The 24,994-nt window shown below is 43.4% G+C and overlaps 1 protein-coding gene across 1 annotated transcript in view; it reads right to left on the reverse strand.

Moving 5' to 3' along the window:
- Nucleotides 1-302: 302 nt before the first annotated feature.
- CCN4 (cellular communication network factor 4) overlaps nucleotides 303-24,994 on the reverse strand; it is a 49,653-nt gene continuing 24,961 nt past the window's right edge. Inside the window, exons 2-5 of the mRNA XM_040432546.1 lie at nucleotides 11,283-11,559; nucleotides 6,235-6,492; nucleotides 3,408-3,601; nucleotides 303-952 (exon numbers count right to left, since the gene is read on the reverse strand). Coding sequence (XP_040288480.1) covers nucleotides 653-952; nucleotides 3,408-3,601; nucleotides 6,235-6,492; nucleotides 11,283-11,559 — 1,029 coding nt within the window. The 3' untranslated portion in view covers nucleotides 303-652. The remainder of the gene's footprint in view (nucleotides 953-3,407; nucleotides 3,602-6,234; nucleotides 6,493-11,282; nucleotides 11,560-24,994) is intronic.

Below are 24,994 nucleotides of genomic sequence, written 5' to 3' on the forward strand. Positions count from 1 at the left end.
CAAAGATAGAACATGTCCTATTACTGCCCGCAAATCACGTTCCGTGGCTCCATTCAAGTCAATGGGGCTGTAAAAAAAATGGAACGGATACGAATGCATCCGCATGTCTTCCGTATCTGTTCCGTTTTTGCGGAACCATCTATTGAAAATGTTATGCCCAGCCCAATTCTTCTATGTAATTACTGTATACTGTATATGCCATGCTGCCGTTTCCGTTTGCGATCCACAACAGAAACCAAACAGAAAGACAGAACTACAAAACGGAACAGAAGCTGAAACACTACTGAAACAAAAAAAAAAGAAAAACGGATCCGTTTATATCGTACCGCAAAACACTGAAAAAGCCATACGGTCGTGTGCAAGAGGCCTAACTCTGGAAATTCTGAGTTGACAACCGTGATGTTGGTTCTTACTCTTAAAAAGAATGAAACTCCGACCTAATCGGCCTAGTTTTGTTTAAAAGGTTTGGTGTAACGGAAATAAAAGGCGAGAACGGGAGCCTTCTCTTACGTCTTCATATAGAAAGTAAATGATAACAAGTCACATCTCACCCTGAGACGCATTAATGCACTTTAACGGTATAGCACCAGTATCAACATAGGGATCCTGGCTCATACAGGACACCCCGGTCTTCATCATCTCTTCTTCATCATCAGTTCATAATTTCTGTATAATCGTGGTAGCTTTCCAGATCTGCAAAAATGTCATTTGGTCTCCTACAGTTCAGATTGCAAAAACAAGCGTTGATCCACATGACGTCCCAGGAGACCCCGGTCCCATCAGGGCAATCAAACTCGACTTTGATGGTCTTAGACTTGTAAGGAGTGCAGCATCTGTCATCCGTGCACACGCCACAGTATTTGGGCCTGTAAGCTTTCTTACTCACGCAGCCGGAAATAGTGAAATTTTTGGGTTCAGTTTCCCGGTAAACGGCCAGACATTTTTTACCTGGCTGAAAAGAGAGGTGAAAAAATAAAATTATTAAAGTGAACAGATACATTAAGAAATATATGATACAGGGGCGGATTGGGAACCTAAAGTGGCCATGGAAAAAAAAAACCTAAAAGTGGCCTAATATTAAAGAAGGGTCTAAAAATTGACAGTGGGCAGGGCAACAAAAGTAGGGGGTCAGCAATACTATAGCGCAAAATACCACATACCACAGTGCCGCACAATATATTGCCCCAAAAGCTGTCCTTCTGAGTTGGCCATCAGTAGAGGCCATTTTCTCTCCTTCTCTTCCAGTTGTCTCTGCTTAAGATATGGAGCAGGGTGCTTAGGAAGTGAGATGTGTGCCATAGTTGAATTCAGGAGGGCATGTCGCTGGTCATGTACATGAGTACCTGATTCTCACAGAGTTCATTACCACTGATAGCTTATTATGTACCCAGCCAGCGGCTGAGATGGAGGCTTGGGAGGCCCCCTGGACATCGGCCCACCGGGAGATTTCCCTGTAAGGTCTATGGCCAATCCGCCCTTGATATGATACATAGAAATTTAAGGACATAACTATACAGTATGCTTAGCTTTCACACGTCCACGGTACAGTTGGGGGGGGGGGGGAGGCTAACATGTAGTAGGACACCAAGACACCTTAAAAGGCACATGACAGTAGGTGGTCCATGTAACAGATTTTACATAGTTAATATGGTTGAAAAAAGAAGTCCATCAAGTACAACCAAGGGATATGTGGGGACACGAATCCCAGAATTTTGCATTAGGCAAAGATAGTTTGACAAATTGTACCTGGTCCCTGATGCATTTTGTGGCCCACAACACGGTACATGGCAGATGGGGCCCATTTGGCATCAAATACAGGATCTTGAAGTTACCCCTATGATTTCCTTCCTGTTTTTTTCTTCCTAGCACATCAGAAAGGGCTTGTTCCAGAATCTACTCACAGGTCTCATAACTTTGTATTCATACCTCTGGGACCCCCACCAATCACAAAAATGGGGATGATCGGTCTAACTCTTGAATGGATATGTGGTCACCCAGTCAAAGTCCATAGTTTTATTGAAAATAGCATAGTTTAAGAATCCCAATTCTTGTGATCAGTTGGTTTTCTAATGGTCAGACCCCCGGTGATCAGACACTATCCTGTGGACAGTGTTGGCTAAAGGACAACCCCTTTAACCAATGGCCCTTTTTCCTTCCTGAACCTGTCTTAAAGGGGTATTCCTATTTTCTAAATGTACGGTTGGACCTGCATCTATACTCTGAATTTGATCAATAACAGGAACCGTACACATGAACATTCAAAGGGATCATTATCACTATTGCTATGTCCATCACTGCTGACAGGATGCAATGTTTTTAAAATATTCCTCTGCTATCGGTGCTCACTGACTCTGCCATGTTACTTGACCACAACTAGCACAGCAACTAAACACGCCTTTCTCTTTACGTACTGAACTCTATCACTCCCCCAATTCTCTTTGCCCAAGGTTTGCTAGTTTCTGTAGTGCTTGGATTATCTTTCCTGCTTGCAATATCGTATTACTTGAACTCTTCCAGCCCTGACCTTATGCTTGATTGTCTATGAATTCCATTTCCTGATTTCTCTATTATTGACTGGTTTTTACTCATGTCAGCCATTGTCTACCCATAGATTCTACACCAGAGGTACTGATCTCCATGATAATTGAATCCACTGTTCAGGTTGACCTCATGTCACATATTAAAGGAAATGTGTCACCGAAAACTTAGTAACATCTCCTTTTTTCTAATCTGTTTTTTTATTTTCTGATTGCAGATTTTTTATTCTATTTCCTGAACATGATTATGTGGGCGGCCATCTTACCTGAGCTGTACTTAACAGCATTTAGCCGTACGGCACCCCCATGGTCCATAGGCACAATGGTCAGGAGGGGACCTCAGTGAGTTTTCTAGGCCTGCTCTGTGACCTGTGCAGAGGTCATTGTACAAGGAAAGAATAGATGAGCTCTGACCATCACCTATTGTGAACGGTGGATCCTGTCTTATCTGTCATTCTAATCCTGCCTGTAATGATATAACCTCATTCTATAGATAAGACGGTAACTGCATTAAAGTGACCTGTACAGACAAAGAGGTAGTGCCTATTATTAGGCTTAGAGATCAGTGGGAAAACTGCAGGATTTTACGTTTTTTGTTTAAATATGGATAGACATGGAAAATTCTAAATAACATCACGGTATTTAAAAATATATTAAACATAAAAACGTGATTTAAACAAGAGGTAATTTTTTGACGACACGTTCCCTTTAGGTCTCACTACACAACGGAAGTTCCCAGGTAAAAGAGCTAAGCTGTGTATGACCAGTCCCAGATCCCATCGCCACCACAATCACCACCATACCGTCCCTATGCACTGCACCTTCATGGAGTTTTCCATAAAACTAATTTGAAAAAAAAAGAAAACTTACCCGAAAATGCTGCATAATGTCCACTTCACAGGGTCTCATGTTACAGAGACGACTTTCCTTGAGCAGTTTACACTTGTCATTATCATTGGATATCCGCGTAGATATTCCCATGTCACACGTCTTGGAACATGGACTCCACGGAGTGGTCTGAATAATACAGTTATTGTGCCAGGATTCACTTTCTCCCCCGTACACTAAAACATCGAAAGAAAAAAGTTGCATATGAGGTACAAAAATATTATTGCTGCTGCTAATAAAAATTTGAGTAGGAATTTTACGTACAGTAGTAGTAGTAAAATAATCTGTACGGTATAATACTACTGCTAACGGTAAAGCCTGTATTACAGGCAGATAATCGGATGAACGCTGGCAGTGTAATACCGTCACCGATTGCTCGATCATCAGGTCATCCAAATCTTTTAACATGTAAAAAAATGATTGTTTACAGGCGGCAGAATGTGGTGTCTAATCAGGATCTGCTTCCGGCAAACCACTGTACAGCCAGATTGGACGCCATTGATCCCAGTCTTTATTACACAGCCGGCACCCGCAATGTGATTATGTGTTAAGGGGTTAAAGAGAGTCTGACATCTCCAAAATCAGTTTCAAAGTAAGCAATACCGCCAGGTAAAGTAGGTGTCCCGAAAGATAACCATTCTTTTCCTGTGAGAATCTTGTCTCTAATCCTGAGAAATGCTTATTTTTATATTTACGCAAATAAGTTTTTTAGTGCACTGTGGGCGGGGCCGCTCGGTTTGGTGCACCACCAGTCATCGCCATCGCAGTGCCTTCCCTCTTGTTTGATTGACAGTCCCTGAGATGACGGAAGGGGAGTCCGGTGCACCGCACGGAGCATACCTGTCCCAAGGTGCACTGAAAACCTTATTTGCATAAAAGTAACTAAAAACTAATAATATATATGAAGCTACAAGTATTAATAATAATCTACTGTATAATAATACTACTACTAGCAGTGTACAGAGTATAATATTACCACGCACAGACCTAATATGTGTAAAGATAATAATAGTAAGAAATATTAATAATAGAATAGTAATAAAAAATAACAATAATATTGATATATAATAATAATATTACTACTGCTTATAACAAATCATGATAGATAGATAGATAATAGATAGATAGATAATAGATAGATAGATAGATAATAGATAGATAGATAGATAGATAGATAATAGATAGATAGATAGATAGATATGAGATAGATAGATAGATAGATAATAGATAGATAGATAGATAGATAATAGATAGATAGATAGATAATAGATAGATAGATAGATAGATAGATAGATAATAGATAGATAGATAGATAATAGATAGATAGATAGATAGATAGATAGATAGATAGATAATAGATAGATAGATAGATAGATAGATAGATAGATAATAGATAGATAGATAGATAGATAGATAATAGATAGATAGATAGATAGATATGAGATAGATAGATAGATAGATAATAGATAGATAGATAGATAGATAGATAATAGATAGATAGATAGATAATAGATAGATAGATAGATAGATAATAGATAGATAGATAGATAATAGATAGATAGATAGATAGATAGATAGATAGATAGATAGATAGATAGATAATAGATAGATAGATAGATAGATAGATAGATAATAGATAGATAGATAGATGATAGATAGATAGATCGATAGATAGATAATAGATAAATAGATAGATAGATAGATGATAGATAGATAGATAGATAGATAGATAGATAGATAGATAGATAGATAGATAATAGATAGATAGATAGATAATAGATAGATAGATATGAGATAGATAGATAGATAATAGATAGATAGATAGATAGATAATAGATAGATAGATAGATAGATAGATAGATAGATAGATAGATAGATAATAGATAGATAGATAGATAGATAGATGATAGATAATAGATAGATAGATAGATAGATAGATAGATAGATAATAGATAGATAATAGATAGATAGATAGATAGATAGAAGATAGATAGATAGATAGATAGATAGATAGATAGATATATATGAGATAGATAGATAGATAGATAGATAGATAGATAGATAGATAATAGATAATAGATAGATAGATAGATAGATAGATAGATAGATAGATGATAGATAGATAGATAGATAGATAGATAGATGATTGATAGATAGATAGATAGATAGATAGATAGATAGATGATTGATAGATAGATAGATAGATAGATAGATAGATGATTGATAGATAGATAGATAGATAGATAGATAGATAGATAGATAGATATGAGATAGATAGATAGATAGATAGATAGATATGAGATAGATAGATAATAGATAGATAGAGGTAAGAAATAGGAATAATTATTAATAAATAATAATAATAATGATGACAATAATTATATGTATAATACTACTACTACCAATAACAATAATATTAATGACTGTATATGAATACCACTAAGAGTAATATTACTACTACTGCATGTATCATATTGCTACTATGTGCAATATACATCTGAATAAGAAGAATCCACTCTATTTATGTGGATTTCTCATTTTTGAAATGTCATGTTCTGCTCTGCGAAAGTTATATTTTGTAGATCAAAAATATTGTATGTATACGACTGCACTACATACTTCTACCACTAGGTGGAGCTGTAGATTGTACAAAGTGTGCTTTACTGGCAGTGCTTGGTGTTCCATGTCACTCAGGGACACCGTGTGGACGGATATGGTATTGCACATACAATATCTCATTTGTATAGGGGAAACATGAATACATTGTAGCCTGAAAAGTTCCTAATAAACTTTACAACAGAAAACAAACCTGGGGAAGCAATGTGTCGTGGAGATGCTTTTCTAAACCTCTTCGAATCGTCACATATCCATTCCTTGCAGCATTTCCCCGCCATTTTGACACGTTTGGGGTTTTGACACCACACCAGTGGGGGGCGGGAGTTCATGCAGAGAGGGACACATCCTATATCCCCATTCACACAAGTGCAGTTGAATTTGCAGTTTGGCTGGAAGCTCTGGCCATTGACGTACCGCACGCCGTTGAGAAGACAACCAACTCCAGTCATCTCTACAAATACACAGCAAAGAGCAGGAGACATGATGTGTGCTATTGTGATCACATATATTGATACACCTACCATGAGCCATTTACAATACTGGTGTGCTCACATGGAGCAGAGAGGCTTTAGGCACTGGAGATAGGTTGCAACTGCTTCCTTCACACCCGCTGTGCCTATGCCTCTGAACAACCACCTTTACACAAGGTCAATTTTACAGTACATCCAATATTGTGTGCTGAACAGTTTTTTTTTTTTCTTATACAGAGCTCCAAACCCTCTGCATAGACATAGTTAAATGATAGCATTCTAGCACCCTGCAGCCACCACTAGGGGGAGCTCAAGAGCTTATTATATACTGGGTTATTATTGAGTTCAATGGAGAAACAGTATCCAGTAAGCTCCTGAGCTCCCTCTAGTGGTGGCTGCAGGCTGCAAGATGCTCACATGTAGCAGAGAGGCTATAGGCACTGGGGGTAGGTTGCAACTGCTTCATTGACACCCTCTGTACCTATGCCTCTAAAAGTCCACCTTTACACAAGGTCAATTTTACAGTTCATCCAATATTTTGTGCTGATCAGCATCTACAGCAGTGAGAACTCAGTTTTGTTTTCCTGATACAGAGCTCGAAACTCTCTGCATAGAAATAGTTAAATGATAGCATTCTAGCACCCTGCAGCCACCACTGGGGGGAGCTCAAGAGCTTATTATATACTGGGTTATCATTAAGTTCAATGGAGAAACAGTATCCAGTAAGCTCCTGAGCTCCCTCTAGTGGTGGCTGCAGGCTGCAAGATGCTTGTCATTAAACTCTGTCTATCGGAAGCTCTGTATCAGTAAAAAATGGAGCTTTGATCCCTAGTAAGCTTACATTACTGAGCATAGAATTGGGGTTGTGTCATCCTAGTGATATGCCATTAAAGTCAGATGAGTGCAGATCCCACCTCTGAGACCCTTACCCTAAAGTACCTCCAGAACAGGCCCCTGAAAGTGAAGAAAATGGCATTGTCTGTGCGTCGTGAGCTCTCCATCCTTTTCTATTGGAGTTCAGAAAACGTCCAGGCAAGTGCACTCGGAAGTTTCATAGAGATTAATGGAGAGTGCACCGCACAAGAGCAGCCACCTCTCCATTCACTTCTATGGGACTGCTGGAGAAATGAACCGAGGGCTCTCTGCTCACTTCAGGGGTCCCACTATGTGACCATTACAAAAAAATCCATCCAATAGAACTATAATAAATTCAGACAATAGTACTTCATTTTTTATGTATTATGTAGCGCTCACATGTCACGTCCTTTGGTCAGCGGTATAGCATGCAGATGTTACATTGTAGCGAACAGGATTTTCATAAAAGTCCTATTGACACTATGCAGCTGAGAACCCTGCAGCCTTTAGGGCAGACTAAACCCATCATAGCCACGTGTAAATATGGCGAGCAACCATAGTTGTTACATATAATATTGTCATATTTTGTAGATGTGCTTTTTAAAAATGGATTTGTCCCAATGAGCACGGTGTCCCCTCTGTGGGCGGCATGTTACAGGGCAGGAGGAGCCGAGCAGATTGATATGTAGTTTTCTAGGAAAAGATTCAGTAGAACTTGTCATTTAACAAAAAGAATCTGGGCACTCTCTAACTCTCTAGGTATTTGGGTCACAATGAATTTATTGATACATAAATTAAAATAAAAATTGATTAAAATATCCTCTTCCTATACTATAGCATATAAACGCCTAAACAACAATCATACACATATGAATATTGGCAAATAAGTAACACCTAAAACAGCACGACCTTGTGCAAAATATAAGAATGACCCGACAAATACTGTCAATGTAGTAGAGGATACAATATGACGCAACTGATACTGTCGCAACGTCCTGGAATGCTATCAATGCAAACTCTTGATGAACTAGTGTCCTGTATGTCGAACCGAAATGATTAGATATGTGCGCACATAAAGGTACTCAAAGGTAGCGGCGTCCCGCTAAATCATTACCAGCAGCGTCCCACTGGAGACATTTTCTCATAATCCTTGCGAAAGTCTGCCGAAAATATTGGAGCGGTCTTACCGTATCGGTGAGTATAACCGCAACTGCTCCGCTGGATGGTCCTATGTTGTTCAGACCAATGTCGCGAGCGTGACTCGTCCGCTTTCTCCCGCGTTGGTAGTTTGTTGTTTGGCACGTGCAGCTAGACTTGTATTGTTGGTCTTGCGCTGTATAGATCAAACTTCCTTTTGCGGTGCGGACGTTCTATGTGTAAACGGCAGGCTGTTCACATACATCAGGTAGTCGTAGTATTGGGGTCCTCGGAGCTACTGAGGAAGGGGGTGACCGTATACCCCGAAACGCGTTTAGCCAGGACCCCAATACTACGACTACCTGATGTATGTGAACAGCCTGCCGTTTACACATAGAACGTTCCCACCGCGAAAGGAAGTTTGATCTATACAGCGCAAGACCAACAATACAAGTCTAGCTGCACGTGCCAAACAACAAACTACCAACGCGGGAGAAAGCGGACGAGTCACGCTCGCGACATTGGTCTGAACAACATAGGACCATCCAGCAGAGCAGTTGCGGTTATACTCACCGATACGGTAAGACCGCTCCAATATTTTCAGCAGACTTTCGCGAGGATTATGAGAAAATGTCTCCAGTGGGACGCTGCTGGTAATGATTTAGCGGGACGCTGCTACCTTTGAATACCTTTATGTGCGCACATATCTAATCATTTCGGTTCGACATACAGGACACTAGTTCATCAAGAGTTTGCGTTGATAGCATTCCAGGACGTTGCGACAGTATCAGTTGCGTCATATTGTATCCATCTACTACATTGACAGTATTTGTCGGGTCATTCTTATATTTTGCACAAGGTCGTGCTGTTTTAGGTGTTACTTATTTGCCAATATTCAGATGATGTGTATGATTGTTGTTTAGGCGTTTATATGCTATAGTATAGGAAGAGGATATTTTAATCCATTTTTATTTTAATTTATGTATCAATAAATTCATTGTGACCCAAATACCTAGAGAGTTAGAGAGTGCCCAGATTCTTTTTGTTATGTACAGTACAGACCAAAAGTTTGGACACACCTTCTCATTCAAAGAGTTTTCTTTATTTTCATGACTATGAAGGCATCAAAACTATGAATTAACACATGTGAAATTATATACATAACAAACAAGTGTGAAACAACTGAAAATATGTCATATTCTAGGTTCTTCAAAGTAGCCACCTTTTGCTTTGATTACTGCTTTGCACACTCTTGGCATTCTCTTGATGAGCTTCAAGAGTTAGTCCCCTGAAATGGTTTTCACTTCACAGGTGTGCCCTGTCAGGTTTAATAAGTGGGATTTCTTGCCTTATAAATGGGGTTGGGACCATCAGTGGCGTTGAGGAGAAGTCAGGTGGATACACAGCTGATAGTCCTACTGAATAGGCTGTTAGAATTTGTATTATGGCAAGAAAATAGCAGCAAAGTAAAGAAAAACGAGTGGCCATCATTACTTTAAGAAATAAAGGTCAGTCAGTCAGCCGAAAAATTGGGAAAACTTTGAAAGTAAGGGCTATTTGACCATGAAGGAGAGTGATGGGGTGCTGTGCCAGATGACCTGGCCTCCACAGTCACCGGACCTGAACCCAATCGAGATGGTTTGGGGTGAGCTGGACCGCAGAGTGAAGGCAAAAGGGCCAACAAGTGCTAAGCATCTCTGGGAACTCCTTCAAGACTGTTGGAAGACCATTTCAGGGGACTACCTCTTGAAGCTCATCAAGAGAATGCCAAGAGTGTGCAAAGCAGTAATCAAAGCAAAAGGTGGCTACTTTGAAGAACCTAGAATATGACATATTTTCAGTTGTTTCACACTTGTTTGTTATGTATATAATTCCACATGTGTTAATTCATAGTTTTGATGCCTTCAATAAAGAAAACTCTTTGAATGAGAAGGTGTGTCCAAACTTTTGATCTGTACTGTATATATCTACTATCAAGAGGATAGGGCGAGTCCTCTTATTCTGAGTGCACCTCTGGTTGGTACTAGTGAGTCCTGTGCATCACATTTTGCATTTATTCTCAGAACTTGTCATTTATTGATTTAAACTGCTGTTCTCTCTGGGCTCAGGAGTTCAGTGGGCGGTTCTACTTACTGAATAACTCCGCCTTTCAGACTCCAGAATGCACAGGGCTGAACATTTAAGTGAACATTTATCATAAATCTTTTCCTATAAACCTATATATCAAACTGTTCAGCTCCTCTGGCTCTACAACATGCTGCCTGCCGTTCTCAACATGAAAGATGTCCTTTAATAACCCCCCTTCCCTCAGTCTATGCAGGCTTCCACTTTAAGTATCTGAAAGCTATCTCTTAGTTCAGGCAGATGTTGCAAAACTACAACTCCCAGCATGGCCGTACAGCCTACCGCTATCAGCCTACAGCAGGGCATGGGTGGGAGTTGTAGTTTTGCAACATCTGGAGGGCCGCAGGTTGAGCATTCCTGTCTTAGTTGAAGCAGGATCTGCCCAACTTATCTCTGGACTGGGAGAAGTCTTAGGAAAAAAAAAAAAACTTCTCTCCTCTCTGTGGTCACTAAGACAGGAAGTGATGTCATTTTGTTGGCGAGGGCCGACAGGAGTCCAGGTAGCAATTTTAAAATAGGCAACTGACACTTTAAAAAGGTGCAAACATTCTCTAAACACCTGTGCTGCCATAGAGTCACAGAGCAATATACTAGCGCCCCCTAGTGGTTTGCAACTCCTTTTGTTTTTTAAATGATAAACATATGGGATACTTACGTCCACAGACACCTACTTCGTACCTAGGCGCGTCCCTGCTGTAGTCACAGTATAGCCCCTTATGGGTGTCACATGTATCGGCCTCCGTACAGTTTTCCCCCAATTGTTTTGCACATGTCTTGCAGCAGTCACAACCATCTGTGACCAGGCTGACGCCGGGCAGGCACACAGGCGGGTCTGGAGGGCACTCGCACGGCCATTTGCAGTACTGGATCCTAGTGTACTCTTCTGAGACAGCAAGGACAGGCGGCATTGTGGTGGTGTTTTGTAAAAGGACCTGGAAAAAAAAAAAATATATAAAAGACTGTTTATTGAGTATTCGAGGAATAATAGCGGACAGGATGTGGTTGCGTCAGCCTGAAACCTGTATAGACCATGCACTTCTCACAGCTGAGGGTTTGTTACAATTGTATCCAGTCCAGACAATCCTCTGGGATCTGGCAGTGAATAGTGGCCATCAAAAAAATAGGATGTCCTATCTTTGGCCACTTTGACGCCAGACGGAGCCCATTAAAATCAATAGGCCCGTTTATAATGGCGGTTTAGACAGAAGCGTACCCGTCCTATGGCCATTAAAAAACGGGAACACTAGGAGCAGAGCAGAAAACAGGGAGTTAAAAAAAAAAAAAACTCACCAACTGGGAACACTGGAGGAAGAAGGACCTGACGTTCCCAGCACCGTGACATCATGTGATCACGCTCGGCGTGCCTATAGTGAGGGGAGAATTCTTTGTTTTGTCAGCACTATCGTGCGGGCCATTATTTATATAGAGGGAACAAATGGAGCTGTAATATATACAGGGTGCACACTAAGGGGGGCATTATAGATACTGGGGCACTATTGGGGCCAAGTATCACTAAGGGGGGCATTATAGATACTGGGGCACTATTGGGGCCAAGTATCACTAAGGGGGGCATTATAGATACTGGGGCACTATTGGGGCCAAGTATCACTAAGGGGGGCATTATAGATACTGGGGCACTATTGGGGCCAAGTATCACTAAGGGGGGCATTATAGATACTGGAGCACTATTGGGACCAAGTATCACTAAGGGGGGCATTATAGATACTGGGGCACTATTGGGGCCAAGTATCACTAAGGGGGGCATTATAGATACTGGAGCACTATTGGGGCCAAGTATCACTAAGGGGGGCATTATAGATACTGGGGCACTATTGGGGCCAAGTATCACTAAGGGGGGCATTATAGATGCTGGAGCACTATTGGGGCCAAGTATCACTAAGGGGGGCATTATAGATACTGGGGCACTATTGGGGCCAAGTATCACTAAGGGGGGCATTATAGATACTGGAGCACTATTGGGACCAAGTATCACTAAGGGGGGCATTATAGATACTGGGGCACTATTGGGGCCAAGTATCACTAAGGGGGGCATTATAGATACTGGGGCACTATTGGGGCCAAGTATCACTAAGGGGGGCATTATAGATACTGGAGCACTATTGGGGCCAAGTATCACTAAGGGGGGGCATTATAGATACTGGGGCACTATTGGGGCCAAGTATCACTAAGGGGGGCATTATAGATACTGGAGCACTATTGGGGCCAAGTATCACTAAGGGGGGCATTATAGATACTGGGGCACTATTGGGGCCAAGTATCACTAAGGGGGGCATTATAGATACTGGAGCACTATTGGGGCCAAGTATCACTAAGGGGGGCATTATAGATACTGGAGCACTATTGGGCCAAGTATCACTAAGGGGGGCATTATAGATACTGGGGCACTATTGGGGCCAAGTATCACTAAGGGGGGCATTATAGATACTGGAGCACTATTGGGGCCAAGTATCACTAAGGGGGGCATTATAGATACTGGGGCACTATTGGGGCCAAGTATCACTAAGGGGGGCATTATAGATACTGGAGCACTATTGGGGCCAAGTATCACTAAGGGGGGCATTATAGATACTGGGGCACTATTGGGGCCAAGTATCACTAAGGGGGGCATTATAGATACTGGGGCACTATTGGGGCCAAGTATCACTAAGGGGGGGCATTATAGATACTGGAGCACTATTGGGACCAAGTATCACTAAGGGGGGCATTATAGATACTGGGGCACTATTGGGACCTATAGATACTGGGGCACTATTGGGGCCAAGTATCACTAAGGGGGCATTATTGATACTGGAGCACTATTGGGACCAAATATCACTAAGGGGGAATTATAGATACTAGGGCACTATTGGGGCCAAGTATCACTAAGGGGGGCATTATAGCTACTGGAGCACTATTGGGACCAAGAATCACTAAGGGGGGCATTATAGATACTGGAGCACTATTGGGACCAAGTATCACTAAGGGGGGCATTATAGATACTGGAGCACTATTGGGACCAAGTATCACTAAGGGGGGCATTATAGATACTGGGGCACTATTGGGGCCAAGTATCACTAAGGGGGGCATTATTGATACTGGAGCACTATTGGGACCAAATATCACTAAGGGGGGCATTATAGATACTGGGGCACTATTGGGGCCAAGTATCACTAAGGGGGGCATTATATATACTGGGGCACTATTGGGGCCAAGTATCACTAAGGGGGGCATTATAGATGCTGGAGCACTATTGGGGCCAAGTATCACTAAGGGGGGCATTATAGATACTGGAGCACTATTGGGACCAAGTATCACTAAGGGGGGTATTATAGATACTGGGGCACTATTGGGGCCATGTATCACTAAGGGGGGCATTATTGATACTGGAGCACTATTGGGACCTATAGATACTGGGGCACTATTGGGGCCAAGTATCACTAAGGGGGCATTATTGATACTGGAGCACTATTGGGACCAAATATCACTAAGGGGGGCATTATAGATACTAGGGCACTATTGGGGCCAAGTATCACTAAGGGGGGCATTATAGATACTGGAGCACTATTGGGGCCAAGTATCACTAAGGGGGGCATTATAGATACTGGAGCACTATTGGGGCCAAGTATCACTAAGGGGGGCATTATAGATACTGGAGAACTATTGGGACCAAGTATCACTAAGGGGGCATTATTGATACTGGAGCACTATTGGGACCAAATATCACTAAGGGGGGCATTATAGATACTGGGGCACTATTGGGGCCAAGTATCACTAAGGGGGGCATTATTGATACTGGAGCACTATTGGGGCCAAGTATCACTAAGGGGGGTATTATAGATACTGGGGCACTATTGGGGCCAAGTATCACTAAGGGGGGCATTATTGATACTGGAGCACTATTGGGACCTATAGATACTGGGGCACTATTGGGGCCAAGTATCACTAAGGGGGCATTATTGATACTGGAGCACTATTGGGACCAAATTTCACTAAGGGGGGCATTATAGATACTAGGGCACTATTGGGGCCAAGTATCACTAAGGGGGGCATTATAGATACTGGAGCACTATTGGGGCCAAGTATCACTAAGGGGGGCATTATAGATACTGGAGCACTATTGGGGCCAAGTATCACTAAGGGGGGCATTATAGATACTGGAGAACTATTGGGACCAAGTATCACTAAGGGGGCATTATAGATACTGGAGCACTATTGGGGCCAAGTATCACTAAGGGGGGCATTATAGATACTGGGGCACTATTGGGACCAAGTATCACTAAGGGGGGCATTATAGATACTGGAGAACTATTGGGACCAAGTATCACTAAGGGGGCATTATTGATACTGGAGCACTATTGGGACCAAATATCACTAAGGGGGGCATTATAGATACTGGAGCACTATTGGGGCCAAGTATCACTAAGGGGGCATTATTGATACTGGAGCACTATTGGGGCCAAGTATCACTAAGGGGGGCATTATAGATACTGGGGCACTATTGGGGCCAAGTATCACTAAGGGGGGCATTATTGATACTGGAGCACTATTGGGGCCAAGTATCACTAAGGGGGGCATTATAGATGCTGGAACACTATTGGGGCCAAGTATCACTAAGGGGGGCATTATAGATAATGGAGCACTATTGGGACCAAGTATCACTAAGGGGGGTATTATAGATACTGGGGCACTATTGGGGCCAAGTATCACTAAGGGGGGCATTATTGATACTGGAGCACTATTGGGACCTATAGATACTGGGGCACTATTGGGGCCAAGTATCACTAAGGGGGCATTATTGATACTGGAGCACTATTGGGACCAAATATCACTAAGGGGGGCATTATAGATACTAGGGCACTATTGGGGCCAAGTATCACTAAGGGGGCATTATAGATACTGGAGCACTATTGGGGCCAAGTATCACTAAGGGGGGCATTATAGATACTGGACAACTATTGGGACCAAGTATCACTAAGCGGGCATTATTGATACTGGAGCACTATTGGGACCAAATATCACTAAGGGGGGCATTATAGATACTGGAGCACTATTGGGGCCAAGTATCACTAAGGGGGGCATTATAGATACTGGAGAACTATTGGGACCAAGTATCACTAAGGGGGCATTATTGATACTGGAGCACTATTGGGGCCAAGTATCACTAAGGGGGGCATTATAGATACTGGGGCACTATTGGGGCCAAGTATCACTAAGGGGGCATTATTAATACTGGAGCACTATTGGGACCAAATATCACTAAGGGGGGCATTATAGATACTAGGGCACTATTGGGGCCAAGTATCACTAAGGGGGGCATTATAGATACTGGAGCACTATTGGGGCCAAGTATCACTAAGGTGGGCATTATTGATACTGGAGCACTATTGGGGCCAAGTATCACTAAGGGGGGCATTATAGATACTGGAGAACTATTGGGACCAAGTATCACTAAGGGGGGCATTATAGATACTGGAGCACTATTGGGGGCCAAGTATCACTAAGGGGGGCATTATAGATACTGGGGCACTTTTGGGACCAAGTATCACTAAGGGGGGCATTATAGATACTGGAGAACTATTGGGGCCAAGTATCACTAAGAGGGGCATTATAGATACTGGAGCACTATTGGGACCAAGTATCACTAAGGGGGGTATTATAGATACTGGGGCACTATTTGGGCAAAGTTTCACTAAGGGGGGCATTATTGATACTGGAGCACTATTGGGACCAAGTATCACTAAGGGGGGCATTATAGATACTGGGGCACTATTGGGGCCAAGTATCACTAAGGGGGGCATTATAGATGCTAGGACACTATTGGGGCCAAGTATCACTAAGGGGGCATTATTGATACTGGAGCACTATTTGGACCAAATATCACTAAGGGGGGCATTATAAATACTAGGGCACTATTGGGGCCAAGTTTCACTAAGGGGGCATTATAGATACTGGAGCACTATTGGGGCCAAGTATCACTAAGGGGGGCATTATAGATACTGGGGCACTATTGGGACCAAGTATCACTAAGGGGGGCATTATAGATACTGGGGCACTATTGGGGCCAAGTATCACTAAGGGGGCATTATTGATACTGGAGCACTATTGGGACCAAATATCACTAAGGGGGGCATTATAGATACTAGGGCACTATTGGGGCCAAGTATCACTAAGGGGGGCATTATAGATACTGGAACACTATTGGGGCCAAGTATCACTAAGGGGGGCATTATAGATACTGGAGCACTATTGGGGCCAAGTATCACTAAGGGGGGCTTTATAGATACTGGAGAACTATTGGGACCAAGTATCACTAAGGGGGCATTATAGATACTGGAGCACTATTGGGGCCAAGTATCACTAAGGGGGGCATTATAGATACTGGGGCACTATTGGGACCAAGTATCACTAAGGGGAGCATTATAGATACTGGAGAACTATTGGGACCAAGTATCACTAAGGGGGGCATTATAGATACTGGAGCACTATTGGGGCCAAGTATCACTAAGGGGGGGCATTATAGATACTGGAGCACTATTGGGGCCAAGTATCACTAAGGGGGTCATTATAGATACTGGAGAACTATTGGGGCTAAGTATCACTAAGGGGGGCATTATAGATACTGGAGCACTATTGGGGCCAAGTATCACTAAGGGGGGCATTATAGATACTGGGCACTATTGGGGCCAAGTATCACTAAGGGGGCATTATAGATACTGGGGCACTATTGGGACCAAGTATCACTAAGGGGAGCATTATAGATACTGGAGAACTATTGGGACCAAGTATCACTAAGGGGGGCATTATAGATACTGGAGCACTATTGGTGCCAAGTATCACTAAGGGGGGCATTATAGATACTGGGGCACTTTTGCGACCAAGTATCACTAAGGGGAGCATTATAGATACTGGAGAACTATTGGGACCAAGTATCACTAAGGGGGGCATTATAGATACTGGAGCACTATTGGGGCCAAGTATCACTAAGGGGGGGCATTATAGATACTGGAGCACTATTGGGGCCAAGTATCACTAAGGGGGGCATTATAGATACTGGGGCACTATTGGGGCCAAGTATCACTAAGGGGGGCATTATAGATACTGGGGCACTATTGGGACCAAGTATCACTAAGGGGAGCATTATAGATACTGGAGAACTATTGGGACCAAGTATCACTAAGGGGGGCATTATAGATACTGGAGCACTATTGGGGCCAAGTATCACTAAGGGGGGCATTATAGATACTGGGGCACTATTGGGGCCAAGTATCACTAAGGGGGGCATTATAGATACTGGGGCACTATTGGGACCAAGTATCACTAAGGGGAGCATTATAGATACTGGAGAACTATTGGGACCAAGTATCACTAAGGGGGGCATTATAGATACTGGAGCACTATTGGGGCCAAGTATCACTAAGGGGGGCATTATAGATACTGGAGCACTATTGGGGCCAAGTATCACTAAGGGGGGCATTATAGATACTGGAGCACTATTGGGGCCAAGTATCACTAAGTGGGGCATTATAGATACTGGGGCACTATTGGGGCCAAGTATCACTAAGGGGGGAATTATAGATACTGGGGCACTATTGAGCACAAGATATGTCCTGGAGACACTATAGAGCGGCATAATATATACTAAGGGCAATGTAGGGGGTGAGGGTTTTTAAAAAAAGCCAATGAAATTCATTTGTTTTCAGAGGCCATTAAAAACGGATGCGAAACGGATATAAAAAAAAACGGATAGAGGGACAGAAAATGAATGCACAGGTGGATGCAAAATGGCCACTGTCGTGTCTTTCTCCCATCCTGGTAGGTGGTTACAATGTATCACAGGCACGCCCAACGCACCAGTGGGCATTTATTGCATGTGGAGGAAAGGCGATTTAGACAGGGAAACAGGAAAGGATTCTTTACAGTTAGAGCAATCCCACTATGAATTACCTACCCCAAGGCTTATCTGTTGATGAATGGCACTGAAAGTTATACATCATTTAGGATGAATGATGTCAGATTTGGTTGTCACTGACAGCAAGCAGAGGTCTTGGAGTAAAGCAGTTTTTCACTTCAGACTGCCGTAGATGCGCCTAATTTATGCCGTAAAATGCTGGTCTTTGTAGTGTATTACAAAGTTGCAGAACGCGTCACTATACAGGGATTGCGCTGGATGTAGATAAGACTAGACAATCCCTTTAATTCTGGTGGCGCGGTTCGCTGGCGTCGCTCTTACGCCCTGGCGCGCTCTTCTGCCCCTCCCCCATGTACAATCAGTATATAATACACCAGCATATAATGTACAGTTACATGCTCCTCCTGTACCTTCCATGCACACGAAGTCACCAGGAATCACTGACCTCCCCAAACTATAGAGCCGTGGGCTATCCAGCGGTGCAGTGCAGTCCAGGCAGACCGTCCCCGCCGCCCCCGTCTACTCAGCGCAGCTGCCAAATCTCACATGCACAAAACTAAAGGAGCTGCCAAATGGTGCAGCCCAGAAATATGTCAGGGTAAAATGATAGGAATGACAAAAACTGCACGCTGCATCGAAGGCATCGTGTCCAGAGTGGCAGGCTGAGATTTCTTTTTCTTTCAATAGCCTGATGCAGCAGAGCTGAATGTGTAATGTGCCAATGTAGCAGGGCTGAGTTTGTCATTGAATTGTTTCTTTCTGATGCATTGAATGTGGTGGGCGTACAGCAGAAGACATGGATGATATCAGGCAGTATGGCAACTCATCTACATCTAGGAACTCTTTAGGGTTCCCCTTGTTTGTGACATGTGATAGTCCCTGAGTTCAAATTAATTCAGTGTATTAACCTGCAGTCCTATGTAAAAGCACAGGAAACAAAATACCTTTACTAACACTGATATTGAGTTATCTCTAGTTACACCCAGAGCTGCATTCATAATTCTGCTAGTTTTCAATGAGCTCATGCCTCACTGCTGGTTCAGTGTCTGAACACAACCATCATTTCTCGGGAAGCATTGAGGTCTGGTCTAAAACGCTATCTTCCAGTGCAGTGCAGCGAGCAACATTGACTGGTACCCTGGATACTCGCCCAGTTTGCCCCACAGCCGCCCTTATAATACACAGCTCCTGCAGGCTGTAATTCTGTACTGGTGGTATGGCTTCATCCCGCTATTAGAAGGGTGTGTGATGTTGCAGGACGGACGGCAGGAACATCTGGTTGCAGGATGTGGGGTGTTTCTGGACAGGCAGGTGCTTGGCAGCCATATTTTATGAGAAAACGTGTCCTAACAGCAGAGCAGCGCTCACTGGCTGCAATGTACATGGTGAGAAGACAGGATTCTATCAGATGTCAACTGTCTGGACATGTCTCATCTTCCTGTTAAGTTGTGGAGGTCTGTGCTCTGTACGGGAGAAGATATCATACATCTGGGGGGACTAACTGCTAAGTAGGACCATTTCTGGGCCAAGTACTAAGAAGGGCAAGTGCTTGATGTAATCATAAGTGGGACATGTTCCTGACAAAGAGAGAAGAGTTCTGGACTAAATACTACAGAGGACAGGAGCTGGACTAAGTACTAAGGAGGCCAAGTGCTGGACTAACTACTAAGGAGGCCAAGTGCTGGACTAACTACTAAGGAGGCCAAGTGCTGGACTAAGTACTAAGGAGGCCAATGGCTGGACTAAGTACTAAAGAGGACAAGTGCTGGACTAACTACTAAGGAGGCCAAGTGCTGGACTAAGTACTAAGGAGGCCAAGTGCTGGACTAAGTACTAAGGAAGCCAATGGCTGGACTAAGTACTAAAGAGGACAAGTGCTGGACTAACTACTAAGGAGGCCAAGTGCTGGACTAAGTACTAAGGAAGCCAATGGCTGGACTAAGTACTAAAGAGGACAAGTGCTGGACTAAGTACTAAGGAAGCCAAGTGCTGGACTAACTATTAAGGAGGCCAATGGCTGTACTAAGGAGGCCAAGTGCTGGACAAATACTAAGGAAGCCATGTGCTGGACTAACTACTAAGAAGGCCAATGGCTGTACTAAGGAGGCCAAGTGCTGGACTAAATACTAAGGAGGCCAAGTGCTGGACTAAGTACTAAGGAGGCCAAGTGCTGGACTAAGTACTAAGGAGGCCAATGGCTGGACTAAGTACTAAGGAGGCCAAGTGCTGGACTAACTACTAAGGAGGCCAATGGCTGTACTAAGGAGGCCAAGTGCTGGACTAAATACTAAGGAGGCCAAGTGCTGGACTAAGTACTAAGGAGGCCAAGTGCTGGACTAAGTACTAAGGAGGCCAATGACTGGACTAAGTACTAAAGAGGCCAATGGCTGGACTATGTACTAAGGAGGCCAATGGCTGGACTAAGAACTAAGGAGGCCAATGACTGGACTAAGAACTAAGGAGGCCAAGTGCTGGACTAAGTACTAAGGAGGCCAATGGCTGGACTAAGTACTAAGGAGGCCTATGGAGCCGATGGAAATAACCAGCGTTCGGCTATTTTCGGCGGCTCAATAGAAATGAATGGAGGGCGGCTGCGCATGCGCAGTGCGCCCTCCTCAAGTTTCTCCGCTCCGTTCTGCTTGTAGGTGCGGGTCCCAGCGGTGGGACCCGCACCTATCAGACAATGGGGGCATATCCTAGCGCTATGCCCCCATTGTCTAAGATGTGATAACCCCTTTAAGGAGGACAAGTGCTGGACAGAGTACGGAGGATAAGCACTAGATTAAGTACTAAGGAGGGCAAGTGTGGGACTAAGGCTACTTTCACACTGGTGTTTTGGCTTTCAGTTTCTGAGATCCGTTCAGGGCTCTGACAAGCGGTCCAAAACGGATCAGTTTTGCCCTAATGCATTCTGAATGGAAAAGGATCCGCTCAGTTTGCCTCCGTTCAGTCTCCATTCCGCTTTGGAGGCGAACACCACAATGCTGCCTGCAGTGTTTTGCTGTCCGCTTGACGGATCCGTCCTGACACACAATGTAAGTCCATGGGGACGGATCCGTTTTCTCTGACACAATAGAAAACGGATCCACCCCCCCATTGACTTTCAATGGTGTTCATGACGGATCCCTCTTGGGTATGTTACAGATAATACAACGGTATCCATTCATGACGGATGCATGCGGCTGTATTATTGTAACGGAAGCATTTTTGCAGATCCATGACAGATCCTCAAATAACGCTAGCGCCTAAGTAGCCTAAGTACTAAGGAGCACTACGTAGTTTTGGATTAAGTACTAAAAAGGTCAAGTACTGGACAAAGTACGAAGGATGAAAAAATTCTGGATTATGTAGTAAGAAGAACAAGTGATGTACGGTGGTAAATACTAATGTGAACAAATGCTAGACCATGAACTAAGGAGCACAAGAACGTGACTAAGTTCTAAGGAGGACAAGTGCTTGACTAAAAAGTAAGGAGAACAAAACAATTGCTGGACTAGGTACTAGGGAGGACAAGTTATGGGCTAAGTACTATGGAAGACAAGTATTGGACGAAGTGTGAAGGAGAACTAGTGCTGGACTATGTTCTCAGAAGCACAAGAGCTGGACTAAGTGCAAAAGAAGTCAAGTTCTGGACTAAGTAGTAAAGTTGTGGACTAGGAACTAAGGAGGACAGGTACTGGAGTAAGTGCTAAGAAGTGCCGGATTAAAGGGCTTCCCTACTAAACTCATTATTTTTTTGTGTACTTATAATCCCTATCCTGCCATATTGCCATACATTATGTTATTAATAATTTTTGTTCAGTAGATTTAGCAAAAAACTTACTTTTATGATATGCTAATTACCTTTCTACCAGCAAGTAGGGCGTCTATTTGCTGGTAGCAGCCGCAGAAAACCGCCCCCTCCTCTTGTTGATTGACAGGGCCAGCCGCGATCTCCTCCTCCGACTGGCCCTGTCAGCATTTCAAAAATCGTGCGCCTGTGTTGATTCGGCGCAGGCGCTCTGAGATAAGGACGCTCGTCTCCTCAGAACTCCCTCAGTGCGCCTGCGCCGATGACGTCTTCTCTTTCGGTGACGTCATCGGCGCAGGCGCACTGAGGGAGTGCTGAGGAGGCGAGCCTCCTTATCTCAGAGCGCCTGCGCCGAATCAACACAGGCGCGCGATTTTTGAAATGCTGACAGGGCCAGTCGGAGGAGGAGATCGCGGCTGGCCCTTTCAATCAACAAGACGAGGGGGAGGTTTTCTGCGGCTGCTACCAGCAAGTAGACGCCGTACTTGCTGGTAGAAAGGTAATTAGCATATCATAAAAGTAAGTTTTTTGCTAAATCTACTGAACAAAAATTATTAATAACATAATGTATGGCAATATGGCAGGATAGGGATTATAAGTACACAAAAAAATAATGAGTTTAGTAGGGAAGCCCTTTAAATACTACAGAGAACAAGTTCTGGACTAAATACTAAGGAGGACAAGTTCTGGACTAAATACTAAGGAGGACAAGTTCTGGACTAAATACTAAGGAGGACAAGTTCTGGACTAAGCGCTAAGGAGGACAATTTGTAGAGCGCAGGACTATTCCAGACTCTTTTTGCAGTTTGGTCTTTGGAGACTTCAGCTCCTGGAATGAAGTAATCCATCGTATTCCGCATTCCTGATCTCTTCTCCACATGTCTCTATGTGAAATTCTAGATTTCTGCATACTTCTGACAGAAGCTTCTCCCCGGTTACCATGGAGGTCAAATATTACCTTGTACTGATTCCACTTTATACAGATTTTTTTTTTCTTTCTATTTCTGTGGTTGAGGCAAAGGTTTCTTTGAAGAAATGTGTGCAGTCACAACTACTGACCTAGGGGGATTACAGGGGTCCTAAACTTTCTGGAAGCCATGGCTATATTGTGGAGTAGAAACTGTTCTGATCCTGTAAATGACATCATATGACAGCTCTGGCCCCAGCCGTGGTGAGCCCCTCCACATGACTATACAGTGGCCTCTATAGACCCCCTAAGTACATAGGATTAACAGATGGTATATACAATGCAACCCAATATAATGGAAAAACTTCCCAATGAAAGTCTTCTTATCGCCATCTAGTGGCTGCAAGTGGTACTGACACTTAAAATAGATGTAGCGGAGTGGAATTTGTCATATATGAGCTCCATAAAACATCCATATGCTGCTAATTATATCTTAGATGTACCTGCAGTCCTATGGAAAACTGCTGACAATACACAGTCATAAAAGTGCACATTGTGCCAAATGACAAACTCAATTATGCTGCCCGGGAAACGTAGATATTGAAATTTTTCTGTTGTAGAGTTTGTTTTTTTTCAAAGGTGATAACAGGAAGTAAATTCTCATTAATGAGGTTGTCCAAAATTAGAAAAACATGTCTGCTTTCTCCCAGAAACAGTGCCACACTTGTCCAGAGGTTGCGTCCGGTATTACATCTCAGCCTCTTTCACTGCAATGGAGCAGAGTTGCAATACCAGACACAACCCATGGACAGGAGAGGCTCTGTTTCAGTCATGTGTTCCTAATTCCGAACAACCCCTTTAATGTTATAGCCCTGGAGAACCCCATAAATCAAAATTCTCAATATAGGCTGGTAAAATACTGTTTGTGTCCAGCAGAGGGCGCTCATCCTCTCTTCATATGATCTACTACTAATAATCTACCTCTTAGGCAGAGATTAGCGTCCTCCGGCGCTCCAGCTGTTCTGAAACGACAACTCCCAGAATGCTCCATTCACTTCTATGGGCAGACGAGATGGTGCACATGCTGGGAATTGTAGTGCCTGAAATAGAGACTGAAATCGTTTTAACCTGCACTGATACACTGTAACAAAGCGATTATTGCTGCTGATGTATTGAGCTCACAGAAACGGGCAACTATCTCAACAAACCCTCTGCTGTGAGAAATATTAGGTCAGGATAGTTTTTCAGCTTCTTGATGCACACATGTATTTCCATTCACTGACAGCAAGCAGAAGTTTTGAAAGTAATGAGGAATTGATGAGGAAATTTGAAAAAAAAAAAAATCTATTGGGGCCAGGAATGTGAAGAAATGAAAGCAGTTTGTGTCCAGCAGATGGCGCTCAACTTTTTCTCATGTTATCTACCAGGGCTGAAGTGAATAGCATTGCACGGAAGCGGGAAATATGGGCGAGCACGAGGATCTGAACGAGGGCCAGAGTTTCGATCAGCAGGAGATCCTTATTTAAAGAGGGGTAAAAATGGGTCCCAAAGCAAAATCTGTAATTGGGCTCCCGATCTACCCTGTGGCCCCATCCGGTGCCAGGGCCCCTCATCGGCACATCATTCTCAGTCCCTCAGCTCCAGGAGACCAAGATGCCAAGTGGCGCCCTCTGGTGCCCATCCCGGGTTCCTGTGAAATATCAGGCAGTAGAAAAGAGCGAAGTTCGGAAAAATTCAATTCGGCTGCTTCGTCCGAATTTC

This window comes from Bufo bufo, chromosome 5 (genome assembly GCF_905171765.1).
Source record: "Bufo bufo chromosome 5, aBufBuf1.1, whole genome shotgun sequence".
Classification (NCBI taxonomy): domain Eukaryota; kingdom Metazoa; phylum Chordata; class Amphibia; order Anura; family Bufonidae; genus Bufo; species Bufo bufo.